At 51.9% G+C, this 21,668-nt stretch overlaps 1 protein-coding gene across 2 annotated transcripts in view; it reads right to left on the bottom strand.

Annotated features, from left to right (window-relative positions):
- The window catches only part of PDIA5 (protein disulfide isomerase family A member 5), a 90,165-nt gene that overhangs the window by 51,424 nt on the left and 17,073 nt on the right, over positions 1-21,668 (bottom strand). The window contains exons 2-6 of one of the 2 annotated variants that reach the window (XM_006743383.3): positions 17,940-18,066; positions 14,934-15,021; positions 5,180-5,263; positions 4,881-4,926; positions 737-829 (exon numbers count right to left, since the gene is read on the bottom strand). In XM_006743383.3, the coding sequence (XP_006743446.2) occupies positions 737-829; positions 4,881-4,926; positions 5,180-5,263; positions 14,934-15,021; positions 17,940-18,066 (438 nt within the window). Of the gene's footprint in view, positions 1-736; positions 830-4,880; positions 4,927-5,179; positions 5,264-7,988; positions 8,149-14,933; positions 15,023-17,939; positions 18,067-21,668 lie in introns of those variants that run through there. The other variant, XM_031039228.2, reaches the window with a different exon arrangement.

Genomic DNA, 21,668 nt, shown 5'->3' on the forward strand with positions numbered 1-21,668 from the left:
GAGTATTTCGTATTAAAAAAAAAAAAGACATTCTCCTTCCACCTACAATACAGCACGGCTTGCCTCACAGACCATGGGGAATAGAACAAAGAAGTTCTTGCCCATCCTATGTGAAGGCACAGTCAAGCAAGTAAAGTACCCATGGATAGAGATGCATATTCAGGTCAGGCGGGGCAGGCTTAGAAAGAAGGAGGGTCAGGATTGTATGGAGACTATGATTCAACTACCGTTCTATCCCGACCCCCCATCCTAGCCAAATCCAGAATTGAAAGCTTAAGAGAATAAATAATTTGTTCAAATTTACATTAGAATTGTAGAGACCCGACCCAAGTCTCTGGAAATCCAACCCAAACCTCTGAGATTATTCTTAAAGAAAAAAAACAAAACCCACTTTTAAAAACACACAGCCAATCCCAGCAACGACTGAGTTACATAATAAGGAAAGGACATTTAAATGGATATTCCTATAAGGAAAATCTAAACCCATTAAAATACATTAAATAAGGCGGTGAAGAAGGGAAGAAGCTCTCAGGCAGCCAGCCTGTGATCTCCTGTGGGTTCCACCGTGGAGCTGGCAAGAACAAATATTAGGGGCCTGGCAGCCCAGCTCCCTTGGAGGAAAGCACAACTCATCCCCGAAGACTCCCCTTTCTCATTTCCTTGGACATCTCCCCTAGGGAGCACCTGGTTGTGGGAGGCTTCCAGTGTCTACCAGAATTGATGGGGAATAAATTACCTTTTCACTGTCAATGTGGACAACATCTTTGGCTCCAGGATCTTCCTCCCACAGTGGGGGCCCTTTTGGATCCTTCAGAAAGGCCACTACGGACTGAGGAAAGGAACAGAGAAGGGAAAACTCATTTTAGCCAGCAAAGAGGGAGGTGGGGAAATCAGGAACCTGCCCCATCTCCCTGCCCGGAGACCCACGCGCCTGTGCAAAGAGTCGGCATGTGGCCAACCGCAAGGGCGGGGGGAGGTGCAATTCCATTGCCCACTGACATCACTGCTGAGGGCCCTAAAAATGCACCCCCACCACCTCCACCAAAATTTTTCAGCCACGTGACACCTGACTCTGGTCAGCTGATCCATACCTCTGTGCTTCTTCATGGACAGAGAAGAGATTTGAGACAATTCATTGGCTTATTTAAACCAGAGACACACTCATGCTTCGGCTAGGTCTCATCTTCAGGAAGCTCTCTGATCAATTTGAATAAAGCTCTACAGTCCTGTCCAAGGACTCCACATTCATGCACAAAAACTGTCAACTGCACAAGCAGGTAAGCACACCTACTTGTCACCTGCTCAGTACTGTGTGATCTAAACTGGTTTGGCAGTGTGTTAAATCCTGCATCCTCTGTCGGGCTCAGGCAGGGTGCTCATCTCTGTGGCTGCCTGGTTGCTGTACTTCTCTCCCTGAAGACCCCCCCTTCTAGTATATGTGCTGCCGAAGCGAGCACTGAAGACCCCCCCCTTCTAGATGCTCAGGATGAAGATCTGACAAAGACCTCCAGGTTAAAGGGCTTCAGTAGCCTTTGTTGTGTGGACAACTGCCTCAAATCTCACCCCCTCTGTGGAAGACACATGTGGGGCGGGAAACTGGGGTCATGTCCCTCCACTGCCCTCTATCCCTGCCACACTCCACCGGTCCGGGACAGGAGTGGCATTCCCTTCCCTCAGAGAGCCACTCTGGGAAATGGTGCTCAAAGTCTGTGAGAGTCAGGAATGAGTACCAGAAACCAGCCAACCTCCATCCCTCTGACTCTGGAGGGGAGCTGCTGGCCTCCATGTCAACACACAGAGTTGATGCAAGATTTTGTGACTTCTGTCTACTTCAATCAAGCTCCAACAAGCAGATGACAAGCTGGCTGTGTCCACAAGTGTGGTGGGAGGGAGGTGGGCTGAGGTGAGAAAAGGAAACACCCTCTTAGCAAGGCTGTGCATTCAGCCCATCCACTGGTCACACACACAGGACCTCAGTGAGGCCTACTCGTTCTGGACACCCCATTTGGAAAGAGCTACCATGGAAGAATGGGAGCCAGCTAAGATTTCATAGAATTTCATTCAGGTAATGCTCCCTGGTCATCCAAATGGAGCTGTGAAATGCCTCCTGGCAAAAGAAGAGGGGCCACTTCCACCATGGCAAAGGCAGATCTGCCTCTCCTCTGTCCTTGTCAAAGCTTTGCTGCAACAATATAAGCCGAAATGGAAGTGGCAGGGCCTCCTGAAACCCATGCTCACCCACAGCTGCAGAGGCACCTGCTCGGCCTGGGCCATGTGAGAAAGATGCTTCTAAGTGCCCACCTGTTTCAGAAACACCTGGGGCAGCAGTTCTCAATGCAGGGTGCACGGCAGCCTTCAGGAGCCTGTGAGACCTCAGACCGCCGTGAAAGCACTTACTTTATACATTACTTTAGTAAGCATTTACATTTACTCACATGGCCACATTTTACATTTATTTTATGCAAATATACTGTTTCTAGGGAGAAGATCTAAGCCTTTCAGTAGATTCTCAGTGGGATTAGGAACCCGAAATAGGTTAGGAACTATTGCTCTCAGGAGGCTACTGTCCGCACATCAGCAGGAGCTGAGTTAAAGGGTGAGCACTGTCTCCTGTTCTCCCACAGCTAGCCCCAGCCCCAGCCCCGCCTCAGCATCAGGGAGAAAAGACATGTGGATGCCAAAAGGAAAGGAGTCACCTCTGCTGATGTACTGAAACAATCATACTTGCTTTTCAGGTGATTATTCTCGTTTAACTGAAGGTGCATAATCCCATCCATAGGTTCTCTCCAAATCAGTCTGCCCGACAAGGTCTTAGGTGGAAAAGTCTGCAGGGAGCAGCACCTGGAAGGTCTCACTCCCTCAGCCCTCCTGCTCTGGGCGCTCTGAATCCCGGGGAAATGGCCCCACAACTCACACCTTGGTTCTCAGGACATCTTGGTGGCTGGGAAACCACCCTCACAGCTACACGGCCTTGGGAGAAGGTCATCAGAGGCTCATCCGAGTTTTGGCTTCCAGGCACCTCCGGTCCTCACCACTTACACATAGTAAGGATTTTGCTGGACAGACTGCTGACCAGCAAAAGGCCACTTATACAGGAAGGTCCCCTCTTTCCCCTCACTTGTCTGGCCTCTGGCTTCTGTAGGGGCCACAGTGCAGTGCCTGTGACCAGGTCCCTGGCAAACCATCCAGCATGACAGCAACGACAGCCAGAGCATGAGCCTGCAACCATGCACCCAACCCTGCCAGGGACTCCTCTGTCTCTCTGGAGATCGAGGCCCAAGAGGATCTCTGAGAGGAAAACCAACCTGTGACCAAGGAGGGCTTTGGTCTTGGCTGCTCCTGCTGAATGAAGAGCAGAAGCCATCAGGCAGTCATGGGAGACACTATGCCACTTACTCTTGCTCTGGAGAACTCCAGGGACTCTACCCCAGTCCCTGATGGCCCTGGGGGCTTTGGGGACCCTGGGACTAAGGATGCTCTCTCTCCACTAAAGACTCTGACCCTGTCCAACACTTAGCCCTCTTCTCCAGCTGCAAATCACAGGAAGGATGAGGAGTGAGCAGATGCCGCACACCTGGTCCTGGTAAGGGGGCGGACAAAGGCCAGGACTCAGCCTCCCCTACCTAGCCAAGCTCACATTACTCTGGCTCCTTGCTCCTTCCCAGCTACTACAGTTCTTTCTGAGCAGCTGCAATTTCCTGCTCCATGATCCCAGGACGACTCAGAGGGAGCCACTAAATGTAAACTGAACACAGCCTCCAAAACTAAAACAAAAAGCCCCCAGCCCCCCCTTCCATCCCTGCACAGCACTTCCCCTCCCCGCCCCTGCCCAGCCACACCTCTTCCCAGGGAGCACATGATCTCTCCCAGGGCTTCAGCTGACGTCTAACACAGAATAAGAGGCTTAAGCAACCCTAGTTTGTAGAACTTTCTCTAAGTGTCTAAGTGGGTGTTAAGATGAGTAATCAGGCCGGGTCTGTATAAGGTAAAAGCTGTAGTGACTTCAAAAAGAACGAGTGTTGGTAGATAAACAGGAAATGACCGGGGAGCTGAGAAGAACAGCAGAGGAGAGGGGCCCTATGGCTGCACAGACAGATGGATAGGCAGGAAAAAATGGAAGGAGACGGAGAGAGACAGAGAGAGAGAGAGAGGAGCGTGGCGTCCAAGCCAGTCAGCTAAGCAGGAGAGTCTGAAAAAGTAAGTTCCATCTATGTTGGGAAGAGAAGAAATACATGGCCCCAGCTGGGGCAGGGGAAAGCCGCCTGGACCAGACACAGGAGGAGACTGGATGACGGAGAGAATGGGTACACTGGAGGAAGAGAATCCAAGGGCCACAGAAGGACTCGGGGTGGGGGCAGCTGCTTTGTGATAACAGCACCCACGGGTCACAGGGGTTCCACACCTATTTTCACTGATGCTTTTCTCCGTCTACTTCTAAATTGGATCTGTAGCAGGGAGGAACTCAGTGACATGGGCATGTCATCTGAAACGAGCTGCATCTGCCGACACATGCCTACCTGCCTGTGTCCGGCCCGCCTGTGCTCACCTGGCCACAGCAAGTCCCCCCCAGCCTTTGGAGAGCTAGCATGGACACTAGAGACCCAGGCCTCTGGAGGGGAGAGGCATACTGTCACGTGCCTCCCCGGATGACAGCTGATAGATTCATACACTTATCTACGAGGCTGGTCATCCCCGTTGTGTTAACAGTTACAAACTTCTCCAGATATTCTGCTGACATGTGCTCTAGAGATAAGAATCCCTCAGGTCATTTGGAAGAGCTATCTGTGCAATCTTCCCTTCCTTCTCTCAGAGAGAACCTGCCAGGCTTTTGGCATCTGTTCAGACGCTACCTCTGCTGAGAATGAGGGAGGTAAATTTACCTTAAATGTCACAGCTCGGTTATATTCAGTATGAAAGGCACCATCCCTGTCAAACGAAGAGAAAAAGGTGTTAACTTTAAGAATGGCTGTGAAGATACATACCTTTGGTTTCCTGCAGCATCTTAATAACATTCAGCTATTGAACATGGTTCAAGATTAAAAAAAAGAACTGTAAACACAGAAAGAAAAAAAATCATTTTGAAATAAAATTAACCTAACTAAAAACCACCATTCCCTGAGAATACCAATGAAAGCTTTCAGCACTTACTTGGAAATTGGAAATGCCCACATGTACTTACTGGTAATGGAATAATTCAACCTTTTTGTCCTTTGTGCTCAGGTCAACTTTCATCTTCTTGCACAATTTTCTACTCTCGGCATCACTGAAAGACACAAATGTCAGGAACCATTTGTTACCGGAGGTCCTCACAAAGGTGTTGACGGTAGAATCTGCTGGTGGCCTATGAAAAGCCTGGTACCTGGGAATTCTCAATAGCAGGTAAGGCCCTGACTGCAGACGCACATTCAGAGACCTGAAGGAAGGACAGTAGCCAACAGGAGATGGGCTGAGCGAGAAAGACAGAAACAAGCAGACGAGGAGGGTATATCACCACACGTGGGGGGCAGCGCGGACAGCTCTAGACAAAGCAAGTGCCCAGAAGCACAGTGGGTGGACAGCCCATTCTAAGAAGGAAAACAAACTACAGCATACATCTGTGGCTCCCCATCTTGGCCGCTCATCAGAATCATCTGGGGAAGTTTAAAAAAATAGGGATTAACCTGGCCCTACTCAGATCACTACTTCAGACTCTCTGCCTCGGGCCCAAGCCAGTTTTTGTTTTTAAAGCTCAAATGTGTGCCATGTGCCACCTGCTAGATACCGTCTGACCCGGATAAGAGGAAGACGTTCTACAATGCTGACAAAGTTATGAAATCGGACCAGGTATTGACAAAAGCCACACGGAGAAAGGAGAAAGCTTCCGCGAAGTGCAGCATCTGCAATACGTACACGCTTGCAGTTCTCCTAATAAGAAACGTCAGTCCAGTGCCACTGACGGCTCACAAAGTGCTCATGCCTGATTTCACCTAACTTGGTTTCCTTCCTGTTAGATCAATGGATCTCAAAATGGGATCCCTGGACCAGCAGCATCAACACCACCCAGGAACCTGTTAGAAATGCAAATTCTCAGCCTCGTCCCAAACCCACTGAATCAAAACTCCGTGGGGACTTGAGCAACTGTGTTTCAAGGAGCCTTCCAGGTGATCCAGATGCAGGCCACTACCCTGTTCGGGCTCTTCCTCCTCTCCCCAACCTCTCCAAGGTTTGGCTTCCCCTGTGGCCTCCACCAGCCGCTCAGCAACCTCATCTGTCTCATGTCTTTCCCCATAACCTCACCATAGTCAGCCAAGTCTGCCCAACGGCCAGACAGAGGCGGCCGGATACCCCACCCACGGAGGGCCCTTGCCCCACATCTGCCTGGGCTCAGTGAGGTTACGTCAGCCACCGGTCCCCACCGGTCCCCTCTGACTACACTGCATGAGAAACTCTGTTCTGCCAGGAATGACAGCCACTTGAGGGAAGCCCCTTCATCCTCCACCTGTGCACACACCTCACCACCTTCTACAGCCATCGGCTTCACACAGCTGTGCACCACCCCCAGTACAAATCAAACCAGTCAGCTCCATTCTAAAAGCAACACTCATCACTGGACAAGCAACACTGTGGCACCTCATTTCAAGTGTGACTATGCGCTTTGCAATTCAAGAAGCCTGTCTGACTGGAGAGATGTGTGTGGGTCAGAGAGGGGGCCACCCTCCCGCCCCCACCCCAACCCTATCTAGTCCTCCCTGGGGCAGCCACCACTGCAACCCCCGCAGCTTCCAGCCCCGGGCCTGGCAAACAGCAGGGACTCAAACGAAATGCATGAGGAATTCCAAAAGGAAAGGCTAATCACACGGCAATGTGGCAAGGACACTTAGAGACAGGGAATCCAGAGAGAAGGGATCAGCAGGGGCTGGGAGGAGATGCAGAAGGACAGAGAGGATACAGCAGAAAGCCCTGGGAAGGGCCGCCCACGGAATCCGGGAGTTGGAAACGGGTCCCCTAAAGCCCTGTGGGGATGCCATACACACCTTCACTGACAAGAGCTTTAACAGCCTGGGCCTGCCCTTCCCGCAGGGGCTCTGTGGTGAAGCCAGGCCTACGGGTGGTAGGTTTGTTTGCAAACGACTGCATCTAAAGTGCCCTTTCCCTACCTGAGCTCATCCCCCAGGAGAGAGGACTCCACTCGGGGCGTTTACAAGCGTTCACTTGGCACTTGCCCTGTCCAGCTTTGTTCTGCCGGGCTCAACTGTTCCTGGGTGACCACCTGCTGTTCACCCAATTGCAACAAGAAACAGCGGCCGGGGCAGGAAGCGATCTTGAGCAGCTCAGGCCTCCCTCAGCCCCATCCCACACCCAGCAGGGGCACCCAACCGGCCTGCTTCCACTGCCACACCTGAGGGGGCCGCTCAGACTTCACCAGGCAGTCAACGGAGGGGAGAAGCGCCACCCCATGCTGGCTCTCTTCCATCGAGCCTGGCAGCTGGCAGCTGCTTCCTGTGACTTCCACAAAGCAGAGAGAGGTGGGACAGGGCTCAGAATCACTCCAACCCCAGTCCCTGCCTTGATCTGGCAGAACCTGCTCCAAGGAAAAGTCTTGCTGCTGCAGCCGTAGGTCCCTGGTGAGCTCAGGACAGGCATAGGGGCTAACGCTCCAACGCAGCTGACTGGGCTGAGTGGAGCCCGGAGGGCACAGAGGTTGCCCCTGCCTACTCCTCAGCATGGACCCCGGGCTGCAGGTCTGGCCCAGCCTGCGGCCCCCGCTCCAGTTAAGCCAGTCACAGCTGTCTCTGTCCCAGGATTCTTTGCTGCAGACTCGGTGCAACCCGCTTCCCTCCTTGGGTTCCGACACTCTGCAAGGATTGCCGCCTCGCCCCTGCTCCCCACACTCACACACAGCTGTGCACGAATGCCAATGCATGTATGCTCAGAGGGGTCTGTGGGGAGGCAGCATCCCGGCCTATCTGAGCACCTCTGGCCCAGACCCCAGAGCCTCAGCCACGCACCTTCCGCAGTCCTGCACGCCGTTCCCCGTGGTCTTTCTGTCCATGGTGGTGTGGCTCCACATCCGACCGTGTCCACTATCACCCCCATCGGAAACGTCTGCTCCGGGAAAGCCTTTGTTTGGCTCACAGCTGACTCTGCGACTGGCACGTAGCAGGTACTCTACGTAGCCGGAGCGAGTGAGGGAGTGAGTGATGGTGTCTTGCCGCTCCTGGGCTAAGGCTCTACACTTTCGGCTCTCTGGGCTCTGTCTCCTGAGCTCCAGGAGTCCTGCCAGGTGACAATTCCTAATAGTACTTTCTCTGACTGGCTCCCCTTCCTCCCATTTGTCAGAGTACGTGTGTGTGTGTGTGTGTGTGCATGCACATGCACGTGCTAATCATTCAGTACAAACAATAAAAGTCTTAAAGAGCTCAAGAAGGGAAGAGAAATTACCCAAGCTCGGGACCTTAAAAGGATCTGGGTTGATAGATTAAGCACAACTAATTGATTTACTGGCTACCTTCCTCTCTGCCTCCCTTCCCCAGCCAGTGAGTGAGGCTCTGGCGGAAAAAGGCAGGCAGACAAAGGCAGCAATCAGGGAAATGAGAGGCTTTGTTGGGATGCAGAGGGAGGGAGAAAACCAGCCTGGATCAGAGAGGGGACTGCTGTGCAAAGGCCCTCACCTGCCACTTCCCTGACTGTCCTGCAAGAGCGAACTGTCCAGCCGGTCTGTGTGCTCGGGAGGCTGGAGCCCTGCCTCCCTCGGCTGTTGGCTCACCCAGACCTGCTACATCCTGTCCCGCCCCACCCCCCCTTAGCCCTCTTCTACCGAGAATGTGGGGGAAAGATTCCAGAGGCCTGTACACACACCCCTCGCCACCCCCAGGCCAGAGAGACGAAGACACACACACGTGTATTTCTAAGTGTTGTGGGCTGGCCGGCAAGCAGCATGGTGGCCGCTACCGTGCGTGCCGCTGTGTTTACCAGATCTTCATGTGCGGTCACGGTCATCCAAGAGGCTGGCCACCCCCACTCCAGGGAATCAGACTCAGGGATGAAAGGTGGGGGGCGAGAGCAAGAAGGAAGAGAAGAACCAAGGTGCTGGAGGCTCAGGGAGGGGAGCTGTGCCTTTCTCAAATCACAGCCTATGGAACCACACTCTCCCTGGAGAAAGGTCCAGCTGCCAGCTGGAGGGACTGACGGCTTCTAGATCCGGCTCTGCCATCAGCCAGCCTGTGACCTCTGGTGGGGGCCGTGGTTTCCCGAGCTGCAAAATGTAGGAGCTGTCCACAAGAGGTGAATGGGGCTTTCAATTCCTCTACAGGGCCCGGTACTAATAAAACATAAAGCGGGCTGCCTATATCCTGACCGGTGAATCAGGAGCCAGACCCCAGGAAAGAAGATGGAGACACAGAGAGAGCGGAACCTCAGGCATCTCCCTCCAGCCCGCCAACTGGGTCCTCGCTCAGCAAGTCGGCATCCTTAGAGCCACACAAGCTGGGGGCAGCTTCCTGCAGCCAGGCGGACGCGGAGCATATTGTCCTGGCCACGGCATGCCCCTGGGTAACCTGGACTTTCCAGGTTCTGTTGCCCCATTAAAGCAGCAATAAATCTCTTTCTCCCATCTGCCGGGTCCAACATGGTGGGGTTCTGAGCAGATGGACCTGTGGCCCCTGAGGTGGGCAAGTCAGGAAATGTAGGAAGGGCCTCACTCCTGAGACATGAAGAAAATGGGAGAGGACTAGGAGCGAGTGAGCAAGAAAAGCTGTCAGAGTGACTGCTAGGTGCCACGTACCCAAAACAACCTGAAAGAACAGGGGGAGGGCATGAGGTGGGAGACAGAGAAGAGCCTGGAACAGCGGGGTCTTAAACCTGGACCAGCCTTGGTGGGTCAAGTAGCACCCTCTAATGAGGGACTTGGGACAACAGGGATCCTCCTGGGTTCGGCTGTTCTGTATGGTACCTACCTCCAGAAGGCACAGGATGAAGGAAGACATACACAGCATAGTTAATAAGAGGGATGGGAATAAGAGAGGGGGCGTGCCCTCTCCTCCCCCTCCTGCCCACCCCCAGCCTGGAGATTCTTAGGCTGTGCTCCCCAGCAGGGTCATGGCCCCCACCACGAGCATGGAGCAATGTGCCGGGAGGCATCTGAAGCCTCAACATAAACACGGCCCTTCTCCTGGGAGTCTGCTTTATCCTCTGGTAAGTAATGTTAAACATGCTTACATATGAAGAAGCAAATGCTAAACTCAAAGAATTTTTAGAAGAAAACATAAGACTTCAAAATACGTGATGCCTGCCCTGGAAGGCCCCACGTCTGGGATCGGGGAAGGCAGCACTGCTCTGGGGGAAGCAAAGCAAATGGGAGAAAGAGAGCAGGTAAGAAGGAAACTGCAGCTAGGTAATGACCTACACCCTCAGGAAAAGCAAGCCGTGAGCTCCCGATATGCAGTGTCGGCCCAGTGAGAATCAGCCTCAGGAATTAGCATGCCAGGCACGGCTCCCGCATGCTGGCTCCAGCTCAGCCGCCCCGACAGCAGCACTCCGCGCCAGGGCTGAGCCCGATGCCAGGCTGGGGGGGCACAAGGGGCATACCAACTGCCTCACACACAACCCCCTTCACAGCCGGACAACCACCACCAGCCAACCCGAGCGTGGCTGCTGAGGTTTGAGCCAGGAGGTGGAGTGAGGGGAAAGGGAGAGCTGACAAATCCCTGGACAGACGCCAGACACCCTACAGACAGCTCACAGCTATGAGCTACAGGGCCTGGGACCTGGGAGAAAACCAACACAGAGGGGTGCGTGTGCCTGCAGCCACACGTGCAAGGGTAGGGACGGAAGAGCCAGAAAATCGAGAAAAAGGGGGAAAAGAAACACTCAGAAAGAGAAGAGAAGAGGAGAAAGACCAAAAAACTAGGGGAGGCAGGAACCCAGAGATGGGGGAGAGGTGACAGAAACTAGTAAGGAGGACGGAACAAAGCAGGAGAGAGGCCAGTAGCTCTGAGGGAAGGACAGGAGAGACATAAGGAGCAGACACCCAGAACGGGGGGAGACACAGAGAAAGACCCCCTCCCCCCAAAAAAAGACTGCCACATACTCACATGCATACACACACACCAAACCTGGCAGCTTCCAGGATTTTCTGAACCAGGCTATTCAGTGATGAGAACAGACTGGAAGATTGAACTCCATGGTTCACACAAGATTACGCTGAAGCCCAGAGAGGGGCAGCGACTTGCCAAAGGTCCTGCAGCTATTAGCTGTCCGTCTAGACTCAAAGCCTGGCCCCATGACCTACAGTCCTACAAGTCCCACTGTATCCCCAAACTTCTTAAGGGTCAGAGCAAAACAGCCTGTGCACTGGGGCTGACTCTCATGCCCAGAACTTCCTTAGGGGCATCCTCTCAACACCCACCCCCAAGAAAGGACCGTTGAAGAATGCACGCATTCTCCCCCTCGGCTTCTTCTGGCAGTGCCCTGAACAATCCTGCCCAGATGAAAAGTAACAGTAAAAATGGGATCTCACATTTAAATTATATTCTAGAAAGAACTTCCATTTGCTGGCTCCTCACCACAGACCTGGAAAGGCAGCAGAATATGTACTATTGTCCCATTTACAGATGAGGAAACAGACCTGTCCAAGGTCACAGGGCTCCTAAGTAGCAGAGCTGACCCTTCAACCCAGGCCTCTGCCTTTATCCCGCATACCTTCAAAGACACTTCACACCACAGCACTGTCTTCTTTTGCCCTAGAATGCCCCCTGTTCCCTTCACCTGCCCTTCAAGGGAGAAAAGCAGCGTGGGCTCTTCACTCGAGGCCTTCCTGTCGTCGCCCCCCCCACAAGCACTGGCATCCTCATTCTAGCCTCCAACCCTCTGCTGGCAAAGCAGGAAGCACAGCTGGAAAGGATGAGAGATGGGGAACCTCAGGAGGGCCTGTGCGAAGGGAGGCACACTCTGGCTGACTACCTGCTATTTAATAGCCGCGAGGATAAAAAGTGAGCAGACGTTGGCTCCATTCCACCTGCTCGCTCCACTGCAGACAGCAAGAGAAAGTGTTCCCGAGAGCACTTCTGCCCATCCCTGGAAGCATCTCATTCAGATTCATAAACACAGACTGAACATATTTAGGACACAATGAGAGCTGTCATACCGGGCCCTAGGGTTAACGTGGTGGGTTCCCCTAATGGTTTACAGGGCACTTTCAGAAGTCTAGGACCAGCAGGGCAGAACCAGCTCACACCCTTGGGGAGTTCCCTGTGTAATGCTTATCCATGAGAACTGCCACCCCCAGTGGCCTGCGTGGACTAGAGCCCCAAGTTCTGTCCCTTGGGCTGCGCTGGGAAGATCTCCCTGCACCCTGCCTCTGACTTCAAACTTGGACCCAGATACTCCTGCTTCCAACACAACCCATTAGAGCTCCATAATCCATCTACTTACCTAAACTATTTTAAAAGCCATTAACATTTCAGTTTATACTTCCTCTTAGAGGGATGAACTGAGTGGCAACTATGTGGAACTGTCTGTCCTTTTGTCTTAAGGTTACCTCTTTAAGCTCTAAGATGCCCCCCTAGATTTTCATCATAGCACATCAAAAGTCGCAGGATTATTTCTCCCATTGGCACTTTTATTGACTCCAGACGTCATGTCTCCGAAAAAGCCCTGGATTCTAATGTTCTAACCCTGGCCTCCCCCCTTTTAGTCCTGCCCCTGCAGGGAGCAGAGCAGGACTGCTGGCTCCACACGCAGCAGCAGAGGACCCCAGGCAGTACTCGGGGCCCACACCACAGGCAGCTGCCTGCAGGGAAAGCCAGGGCACTTTAAAGACCTGGTACTCAAAGGTCTTTGCCCCAAATGGTAACTCAACTTTCACCGTGAAGCTTTTCTCAACCTTTCCAGGCAGATTAAAGGGGTACCCCTTGCACCCACAGCCTCCATTGATTGCATTTCTCACATGGACTGTAATCACCGGGTTCAGTGTCTGCTTCCGCCTTGCACGCTGAGCTCCTGAGGACGCTATTCTCCATCTGTGTACCTCAAGGCATACGGTAGGTGCTTAGGAATGTTGCAGGAGAAGGCAGCAACTACATCAAAGCTCTCCTTCCCATTTCTGCCACCTGCAAGCCTGAGAACTCCCTGTGATAGGTTCTACCAGCTTGGCAGGCCAGTGTCATCTCCAGATATGGAGATTCCAAAGTGCCCTGTCCCCTCGAAGAGGTTCTGTCGCTTTGCTAGTCACATGGTGCACTCCTGGGAAAACGCAGGAGACTGAGACACACCTAGGAGACAACACTTTTGGACCAACTATGAACTAGGATTAACCGGTGGCCAAGATCTCACCATATGTCTGGTGAGCAGTCTCTTCCATTAAATTGGTATTTGAATAAATCAGGAGATGTGAGGCCAGAGACAGGAGCGTGCATGCGCAGCAAACACCACTCAGCTACGACTTCTGTCAGTCTCATCCAGGGCTTTGTCAAAATATAAGTCTCCCGTCACTTCTCTCCAATCATGGGGAGGACAAACTTGAGGCCGTAAACTTATAAATCAGTGTGTCCCAGAAGTTCATTCACAAAACGGCTGTCTAGAATTCCGACTGAAAGGGAAGAAGACTGCACTGGAGCTGAGGCCGAGAAGCTCAGCTAACCCACAGGCTAGCAGCCAGGCTATGGCTCGGGCAAGAACAGCTACAGGAAAGGTTACGAAGCCCTTTGTAGGCTGTCCAGGAAAAGAACTGCCTCTTTTCCCAGCAGAGCCCCACCTCTTCCCCATACTAACAACGATGCAATATTCTCCTTTCCCCTCCTCTTCCCAAGCCCCTACCCTGAGAGACCCAAAGTCCAGGTGAGAAGTGGCTGGACACAGTGACTCTGGAAACACTTCCTGTCCTCAGTCGGAAGCGGATGTAAATGCTGATATCCGCCAAGTGCAACATAGAGCCCTGCATACAGTAGGTGCTCAAACATACAAAGGACAAACCTGCTCTTAGTTACCTTTTTTCCTATGTTCCTTCACTCTCTCTGTGCCTTTTCTGTACTTAGGCCAATCTACACCAAACTGAGAGCTAATTATGTAACGAAGGGGTGTGCCTATATGCATGCACACACACAATGCACAGACAGATGTGCAAATTATTCCTAATGACTGAAAGGAAAGGGAAGCTGAGCACACCCTGGATTCAAACTCCCACACTTAGAAGAATCTGAGAATTCCATCAAGAAACCGCTTCCCTACCCTAAGAAGTAGCCCCCCTTCCTACAGACACCTGCCTGTGGGCTGGTGTTTGGTCCTGTCACCTTAACACTGACAAGGACGTCTCGGGGGGGAGGGAGGTCAGGAAGGAGGAGAAGGAGGAGGAGGAGGAACGGGCAGCCCTGGCACCAGGACAGGCAGGGGCGGGCAGGGAGACACGGGTCAGAAGAGAGCTTTGGAAGGACAAAGTCACCTGTCCAGGCCTGATCTAATGGAGCCACCTCAGAAGGCAAGGCAGCAGGCCCTCGGACTAGCTGGTTCCACCACCTTCGCGCTGTGGGCGGTGGAGAGCTCTATCAATGACCTGGGCTGGGGGTAAAGCCCATGGTTCTTGCTGCAGACCCCTCCCCCAAGCAAGCCCACCAGGTGACCCTGAAAATAACCTTGCCTCTGAGCATCAAGGCCCCCTCTCCCACCCACTGGGAAGAAAAAATCACGTGACACATGACAACAGAGTAAAAAGTAAAAGCACTACGGAAAAAGGGAAGAAGAGTGGTGGGGCTGGAAAGAACAGGTGGGAAGCCTGAACCGCCCCCTCTCCAGGCCACAGGTGACCCTACGGTAAGGTGAGAGAGGCTCTCCTACCGCCATCTCTCCAGCACACCCTCTCTCCCAGAGCATTCTTCAGGGACGATTCCCTACCCCACCCTCCAAATCCCCGAAGGAGGCCCTGCCCTCCAGCCACCACGCCCCATGTCCCCAGGACATACCCACAGTCTACCCAGCAGATGGTGCCTTGTCCTTTCACGGCCTGGGCCACAGTGGATAATAACCTGAGATGACTTTCAGCTGCAGCCTCTGTAAAAAAATAAAACATTAAACATATATGCCCGAGCACCCCAGGACCACCTCTTGCCATCTTCCCTCAGGGGTAAGGAAGGATGGAGACCCGTCCTAGAGGGGAGGTCCAGGGCACCAGTAACAACACTGACCCTGAGCTCAATAGTTCGGTGAGAACGCTTCTCAGAATCCCCTGTTCCCCACCAGCCTCTGGAGCCCTCCTCACAGACACAGAACCCCCAACTCACCCCTCCTTTACGCCACACCTCACGCCCCGCTCTTCCAAGAATCTCTCAGCCAGATTTCAACTCTCAGTAGAATCTCTGACTCATTACTTTTCTGGGACAAATTGTGAAAGTTCTATAATCAAATGATTACAATTCTGTAACTAACGTAAGGAACAAGTTTGCCAATTCCACACTCCTCTGTCCTGGAGCCCAAGCTGGGAGCTGACAAAAGCAGGGACCAGACCCTTCCTTTACTTGTGCATCACATTCTCACCTCAGCAGGGGCTCAGTACAACCTGGTGGTTAACTGAGGTTTATATGTGACACTAGACTCAGATGGACCACTGTCTAGTGGACCCAAGTCACATTTCACAGCCCATTTCCCCAGCAGCGACAGAAGAGCCAGCCCTCGCAGTACCTGGAGGGTCAACTACAAAAACACGCACTATGCCTTGGGGCAGGGTGGAGTGAGCATGAGAAAGGAAGTTCTCCATGGGTCCAGGCATGTGGGCAAAGCATGGGAAACTACTGTGGGAGGGCAGGAGCTTGGGGGCAGAGGCTTGCAGCCAGGATTCCAACACTGCTGCAGAGAGGCTGTGGCCCATGCGTCACCTCTCCCCGTCACACCTGTGAGCTCACGTGAAGGGCCCCCCATGCAGACACTGGGAAGGAGAGCAGGTCTGCTGCCTCCACCAAAAACCATAAGATACATCCCAAAGCCGAGCAGAAATGATGTCTGAATTATTTGGCTCCACAGATCTCCTTTTCTAGCGTAGATAACGGTAGCTGTTTGTGAATACAAAGCATGCTGAGCCTTTCATGTAAGTGAACAAAAAATATCTTTCTAGAGAGCTGCATGGAGCCACCCGAAGGAGGCACTCCCGGGAACCCCCACAAGCCCAACTGGAGGAGGAGGGCAGCAGAGGGGGAGAAAGCCATCACCCCACCATGCTTTGGGGCTCAGACAGGGCTCTCTGGGGCAGGGGGCAGAAGCTGAAGTTGAGCTATATGAAGCACTTCCCCTCTGAACCCCACCTTTCAGCAGGGGAAAGGGAGGCCCCGCTTGGGAGGATAGGAACGGAGAAAATCCAGTTACTGCACTACTCCACAGCCCACTGAGGGTCACATATCTGCAGCAGGTCCAGGCAAAAGGGCAGGAAGGCAAAACCATCACGTGGGTCCTGCCGCCCAGCAGTCCAAGGCAGAGAGGACCCCAGGAAGCACTGGAACCCCACTGCCAATGAGTGAGCCAGCGGCCAGGTGAGGGGCAGAAGAGAAAGTAAGAGTGGTCCAGGCCCTGCGTCCTGCCCCACAACTACCATAATCATTTCCTGATCTCAGAGCCCTTCCGTCATTGCGGGATTAACACATTTCCTCCTACCCTCCAGCAGAGGAAACAAAGTGGGGGCAGCACAGAGGGCCAGCTCTATCATCTATCAGCCGGTGGCCATCAGACAAGTCAGCTAGTCTCCCTCTGCCTCAGTTTCCCCACGGGTAAACTGGAAGCTCTCTGACAACCTGCACTGCCTCCCTCATGGCAAGGAGCAAACAGGAGTGTGTCCCAGGAGTTCCTTGCAGAGTCCGTGTAAGATGATGAGCTTCTATGACGGGACCAACCCAGAGAAGGAATTGAGGGCTTCTGCATTGGCAACCGCCTGGCTCCACGAGCATTCAAGGGGGTGAGCCATGCTTATTCAGGGCCCTGCACCCCGGGCCTCAGGAGCAACTCTGCTTCTCCCTTGCCTCAATTTCCCCCTACTCTTGGTAACGGAGAATGCTAGACACATGCCGGGCTCCTAATAACCACCTCAGGAAGTGTGTGCCAAGCCCTCAAAAGGGCAAGAAGTAGCAAGTGCCAGGGTGCTTAAAGGATGTAGGCTTCAGGAGAGACACACATCCAAAACATCCATCAGCCCCAGTGCCAATGAGTGTCGAGGATGAGCTGCCAGGGAGAACTATGCCCGGAACTGGCCCAGCCACTGGTTGCTTCTCCAGGGCACAAAAAACTTGGCATCCTTAGGAGCAGTGAAAACACTTAACTCTGCTGGAACAACATCAACAGTCAGATGTTCAAAGTCGCAGCCAAGAGCTAAGCAAACCTCTCTTCATCCACTATGCCCTTGCCAGCCTCAAGGTCAGAAGAGGCAAGCCACAGCTCCTACCCCCACTGAAACTGCTCTGTCCTGCTCTTGGAGCCCGCTGCCAATTCAGTCCCATGTTCTGACCCCAGAATGGGACAGATGGGGACCAGGATGGGCCAGGGCTGCCAGCCTGGGTGCGTGCTCCCAAGCTTGGGACCAATTCAGCTGGCGACTGGCCAGCCCCGTCAGTTAATCAACAGCTCTGGCGAAGCATGCCCTATCATGGCCAGCCTGTGCCTGTCCAGGAAGCCAGAACATCCATCCCCACTGACCACCATCCTCCATCCCCCTTCACATACACCCTCTCCCTCCTGATGTAGCGAGGGCTCCAGAGGCTCTTCCTAAGAAAGACTGATCACAGGGAACTGAAATAGCCTCTCAGGGACCCAAAAGAGACTGAACGCACACTCCCTGGTGCCTCTACCTCATTTTCTGGGGAAAGCTGACAAGCCTGATGACCCTCGGGCCCTCCCTGGGTGGTCCTGAGGTCTCTGCCTCCCACCTATTCCCCAAACCCAAACAGTCCCATCCCCGATGGATAACCCCCAAGGCCAGGTTGGGTACTCACCAGATTTGGAGTAGAGCACCAGCACATTATTCCGGGTCCTGAGAAGTTTTTTCAAGTCCTTGGGGTCAGAAATTCTCTCGATGAGTGAGGAGACCTTTGTGGAGGACAGCCACATCGGCAGGACCACCTGGGGATCGAGAGGCCAAGGACCATGAGCCCCAGCTTCCTGCCAGGCCCAAGGACACACTGCCTAGAACACACTTTACTTCAGAGGCAGAAGGGCACACCAACCCTTCTCAGGACACTGCACCAACTTTTCCACCTTATCCCCTCCCCAAATCACCAACAACCCTCCCCCAGGACACTGCCCAGCCCATTCCCAGTCTCCAACTCGCCACTCCTCTTCAGGCCCTTTTACAAAGCTGTATGAGCTGCATACTACACAAGCAGGCTGCATGGATGCACTAGTCACCTACTCAATCCAGGCCCCTCTGGGAAGTCAGTGTCTGTACCCCACACTGCACCCCAACACCACACACCAGGGAAATGTGAAAACTCCATCCCACCTAGAAGCACTGAAGCACAAAGCCACAGAAAAGTAAGATCACTTCTCATATTTAGGTTGGGAATGGAAGGTTTTCAGCTTTTCCCACTCAGCCAATGATCTCAGGAGGCCAGCCAACAAGAAACGAGCAATTCTTCCCAGATAACCCGGAGACCAGCCTTGGATACTGGAGGCCCCAAGCACCTCTGCAGGCACAAGGAGGGGTGGGCTGGAAGCAGGCTGGGGAGGAGGTGTGTTAAAAGTCTGAGTCAGGAACAGTCACACAGCAGATCCCCTCACCCAGCCCACATAGCTAGCCAGCAGCCCCTTGCCTAGCTGGCAGAAAACACGGGGCTACTATGTGGAGAGACTAAGATAAGCTCTGCTGGGAGATACCAGGCAGACAGTAGAAGTATGGCCCTGAGAGAAAACAAGGGGATTAAGGGAAAGTCTACAAACTGAACCTTGAGACACCCATCCCCCTGAACCCCCACTTCCCTGACATCTCCCCTCCGTTTTCCAGAATGCTGCCAGTCTTATTCCCCCAGGCAGGAGATTACAGAATTTTTCTCTGTGGAAACTGAGAAGCACAAGAAAAACAGCCTAAAGATGGTGATTTGGAGATCCTCCAATGAAACAACTGAGTTCCCACTGAAATGCCCACTGTGAGGCCCTCTCAGTAAACAAGCACCCTCTACCTCCTCCTCACACTCACAGTCTCCAATGCATGTGCCAGTGCCTTGCTATTCAATACAGATAACCCAAGTTCCCCAGATATTTGAGGAAAGCCCTCAACACAAAAGACAGGGATGAAAACGAACTAAAAAAGGATGACATTTAGAAGAAAAGGATTGGAAAACAGCAAAACTATGATTATTATTCTCAGAGAAATGAAATGCTGCATCCGTAAAACAAGAATAGAATGTGGGGTGCCTGGGTGGCTCAGTCAGTTAAGCATCTGCCTTCGGCTCAGGTCATGATCCCAGGGTCCTGGGATCGAGCCCCACATCGGGCTCCCTGCTCAGCAGGGAGCCTGCTTCTCCCTCTCCCTCTGCCCCTGCTCTTGCTTGTGCTCTCTCTCTGTCAAATAAATTTTAAAAATTAAATTAAAAAAAAAGAATAAAATGCTACAAGAAAGGAATAGTCAAAGAGGATCAGGAAAAATTCTTGGAAAGTAAAACTCTCACAGAACTAAAAAATTTCAATACAGTTGAATGTAAAATTTTAAAAAACTCCTAGAAAATAAAACATAAAATCAAGAAATAAAAAATAGAAGAAAAAGGTAAGAAAAATAAGAAAATGGATCCATTAAGTGCAAGAGCCAAATTAAAGTAACCCCAGAAAAAGAAATAAACAGAGGAAAAGAAACTTTCAAAAAAAAAAAAAAAGTACTTCAAGAAAATACCCCAGACTAAAAGAATGTAAGTCTCCAGTCGAGAAGGTCCCACACAATGAACAAAAAAAGACTCTCACCAAAGTACATCTCCTAAAACTTTCAGAACACTGCTGACAAAGAGGAGATTCTGAAAGTTTCAAAGAAAAAAAACCCACCACATACAAAAAGATCAGGTGTCAAAATTGGCCTAAGACTGCTCATCAGCACAGCGGAGGACGATGAAGCGTTGCCTTCATGACTCTCATGCAACATGATCACCAACTGGAATTCTATATCCAGCCAAACTGTCAATTGTGAGTATAGATTTACTTAGGCTTAAGAGCTCAGATGTGAAAAACTTACCACCAATACACCCTTTCTAGGGAAAATACTGGAAGTCATGCTCCAGCAAAACAAATGAGTAAAAAAATCAGAAAGACATGGAACCTAGGAAACAAAGGATCCCACAAAGAGAGGCAAGGAGAATTACCATGTTGATGGTGAACAGGAGTCCATGACATATACCCTGTAGTCTACAGAGCAACCAGCCCATAATGGAGCAAGGACAAAGAGCTATGGATGAATGTGGTCAATAAAAGGAGGCAACTGTAGATGATCTGATATGCTTGATTATACTGATCAGTTAAACAATCCGACCAAAGTAACATAGCTAATAAGTAACAGGACCAGAACCTGAACCTTAGTCTATTTGACCTGATGCCCTCTCAGTCCATTGCCTCTTTGCAGCCAGAAGTCTTGAGCTGCAGCTAAGCTCTACCAACTCAGTAGCTAAGATGCCTAGCCAACATCACTCAACCTTCTACGGCTTAGTGCCTTGCATCTGACATGGAAATAATGATACCTCCCTAGTGGAACTGCTGTGAGAATGAAATGGGGTAACTTACTGAACATGCTTTATAAATCATAAAGCACTCCAACGGTATCAGTTACCATAAATTTTTTTTTTTAACGATTTTTTATTTATTTATTTGAGAGAGAGAGAATGAGAGAGAGCGAGTACATGAGAGGGGGGAGGGGCAGAGGGAGAAGCAGACTCCCCGCCGTGCAGGGAGCCCGATGCGGGACTCGATCCCGGGACTCCAGGATCATGACCTGAGCCGAAGGCAGTCGCTTAACCAACTGAGCCACCCAGGCGCCCCTCAGTTACCATAAATTTTAATACGATGTTCCATCTCCGCAGAGTACAAGATAGAAATGTGGCCATATTCTAGTGTTTCTGAATATAATCTGCCATTGGAATGCAAATGTTCCTTCTCCCCAGGGTAAAACTATCCAGGAGGAGGAGCTGAGGATCCCTCATTCTGCCCTGCCAGAGCTGGGTACAATACCCAAGGACCCACTGCCCTTACATAACCCACCTTGAGAGCTCACCAAAAAGTTCATTCCATTATATTATTACATGTTATTCTCCTGTTCTCAGGGAGCTAATGGACTTCAGACTAAAAAGTCCATAGCTCAATGCACATGATTGAAGGAAAAAAAGAAAAGAATCTGTTGGAAAAACACACTGATGTTGCTCCAGTTCTAATCCTCAGATAACATGGTCAGTCAGGAAAAACAACTGCCCTTGCCCAGTGCCTCGGTACTTTGACCTGTAGACCAGCCCTCCTGGGACTGGCAGGCACCTCCACTTCTGGAACTGGGGAGAAGGGAAGGGGAAAGGAGCGAGGCTGGGCCCAGTGCCCACCTGCCCGTGCAGTGCAGTGGCATGCCCTTGGGCCACTGACAGCAAAGTGTCTACAGCAGAAACCTCAAGCATCAAGTCTTCAGCTTCCTTTCCATCAAACCCAGTTAATCCCTTAGATCGTCTAACCAACAGCCACCCTCACGGTAACCAAACCACTTTCCA

This window comes from Leptonychotes weddellii, chromosome 1, assembly GCF_054177405.1.
Source record: "Leptonychotes weddellii isolate Sample4059 chromosome 1, ASM5417740v2, whole genome shotgun sequence".
In the NCBI taxonomy this organism is placed as follows: Eukaryota; Metazoa; Chordata; class Mammalia; order Carnivora; family Phocidae; genus Leptonychotes; species Leptonychotes weddellii.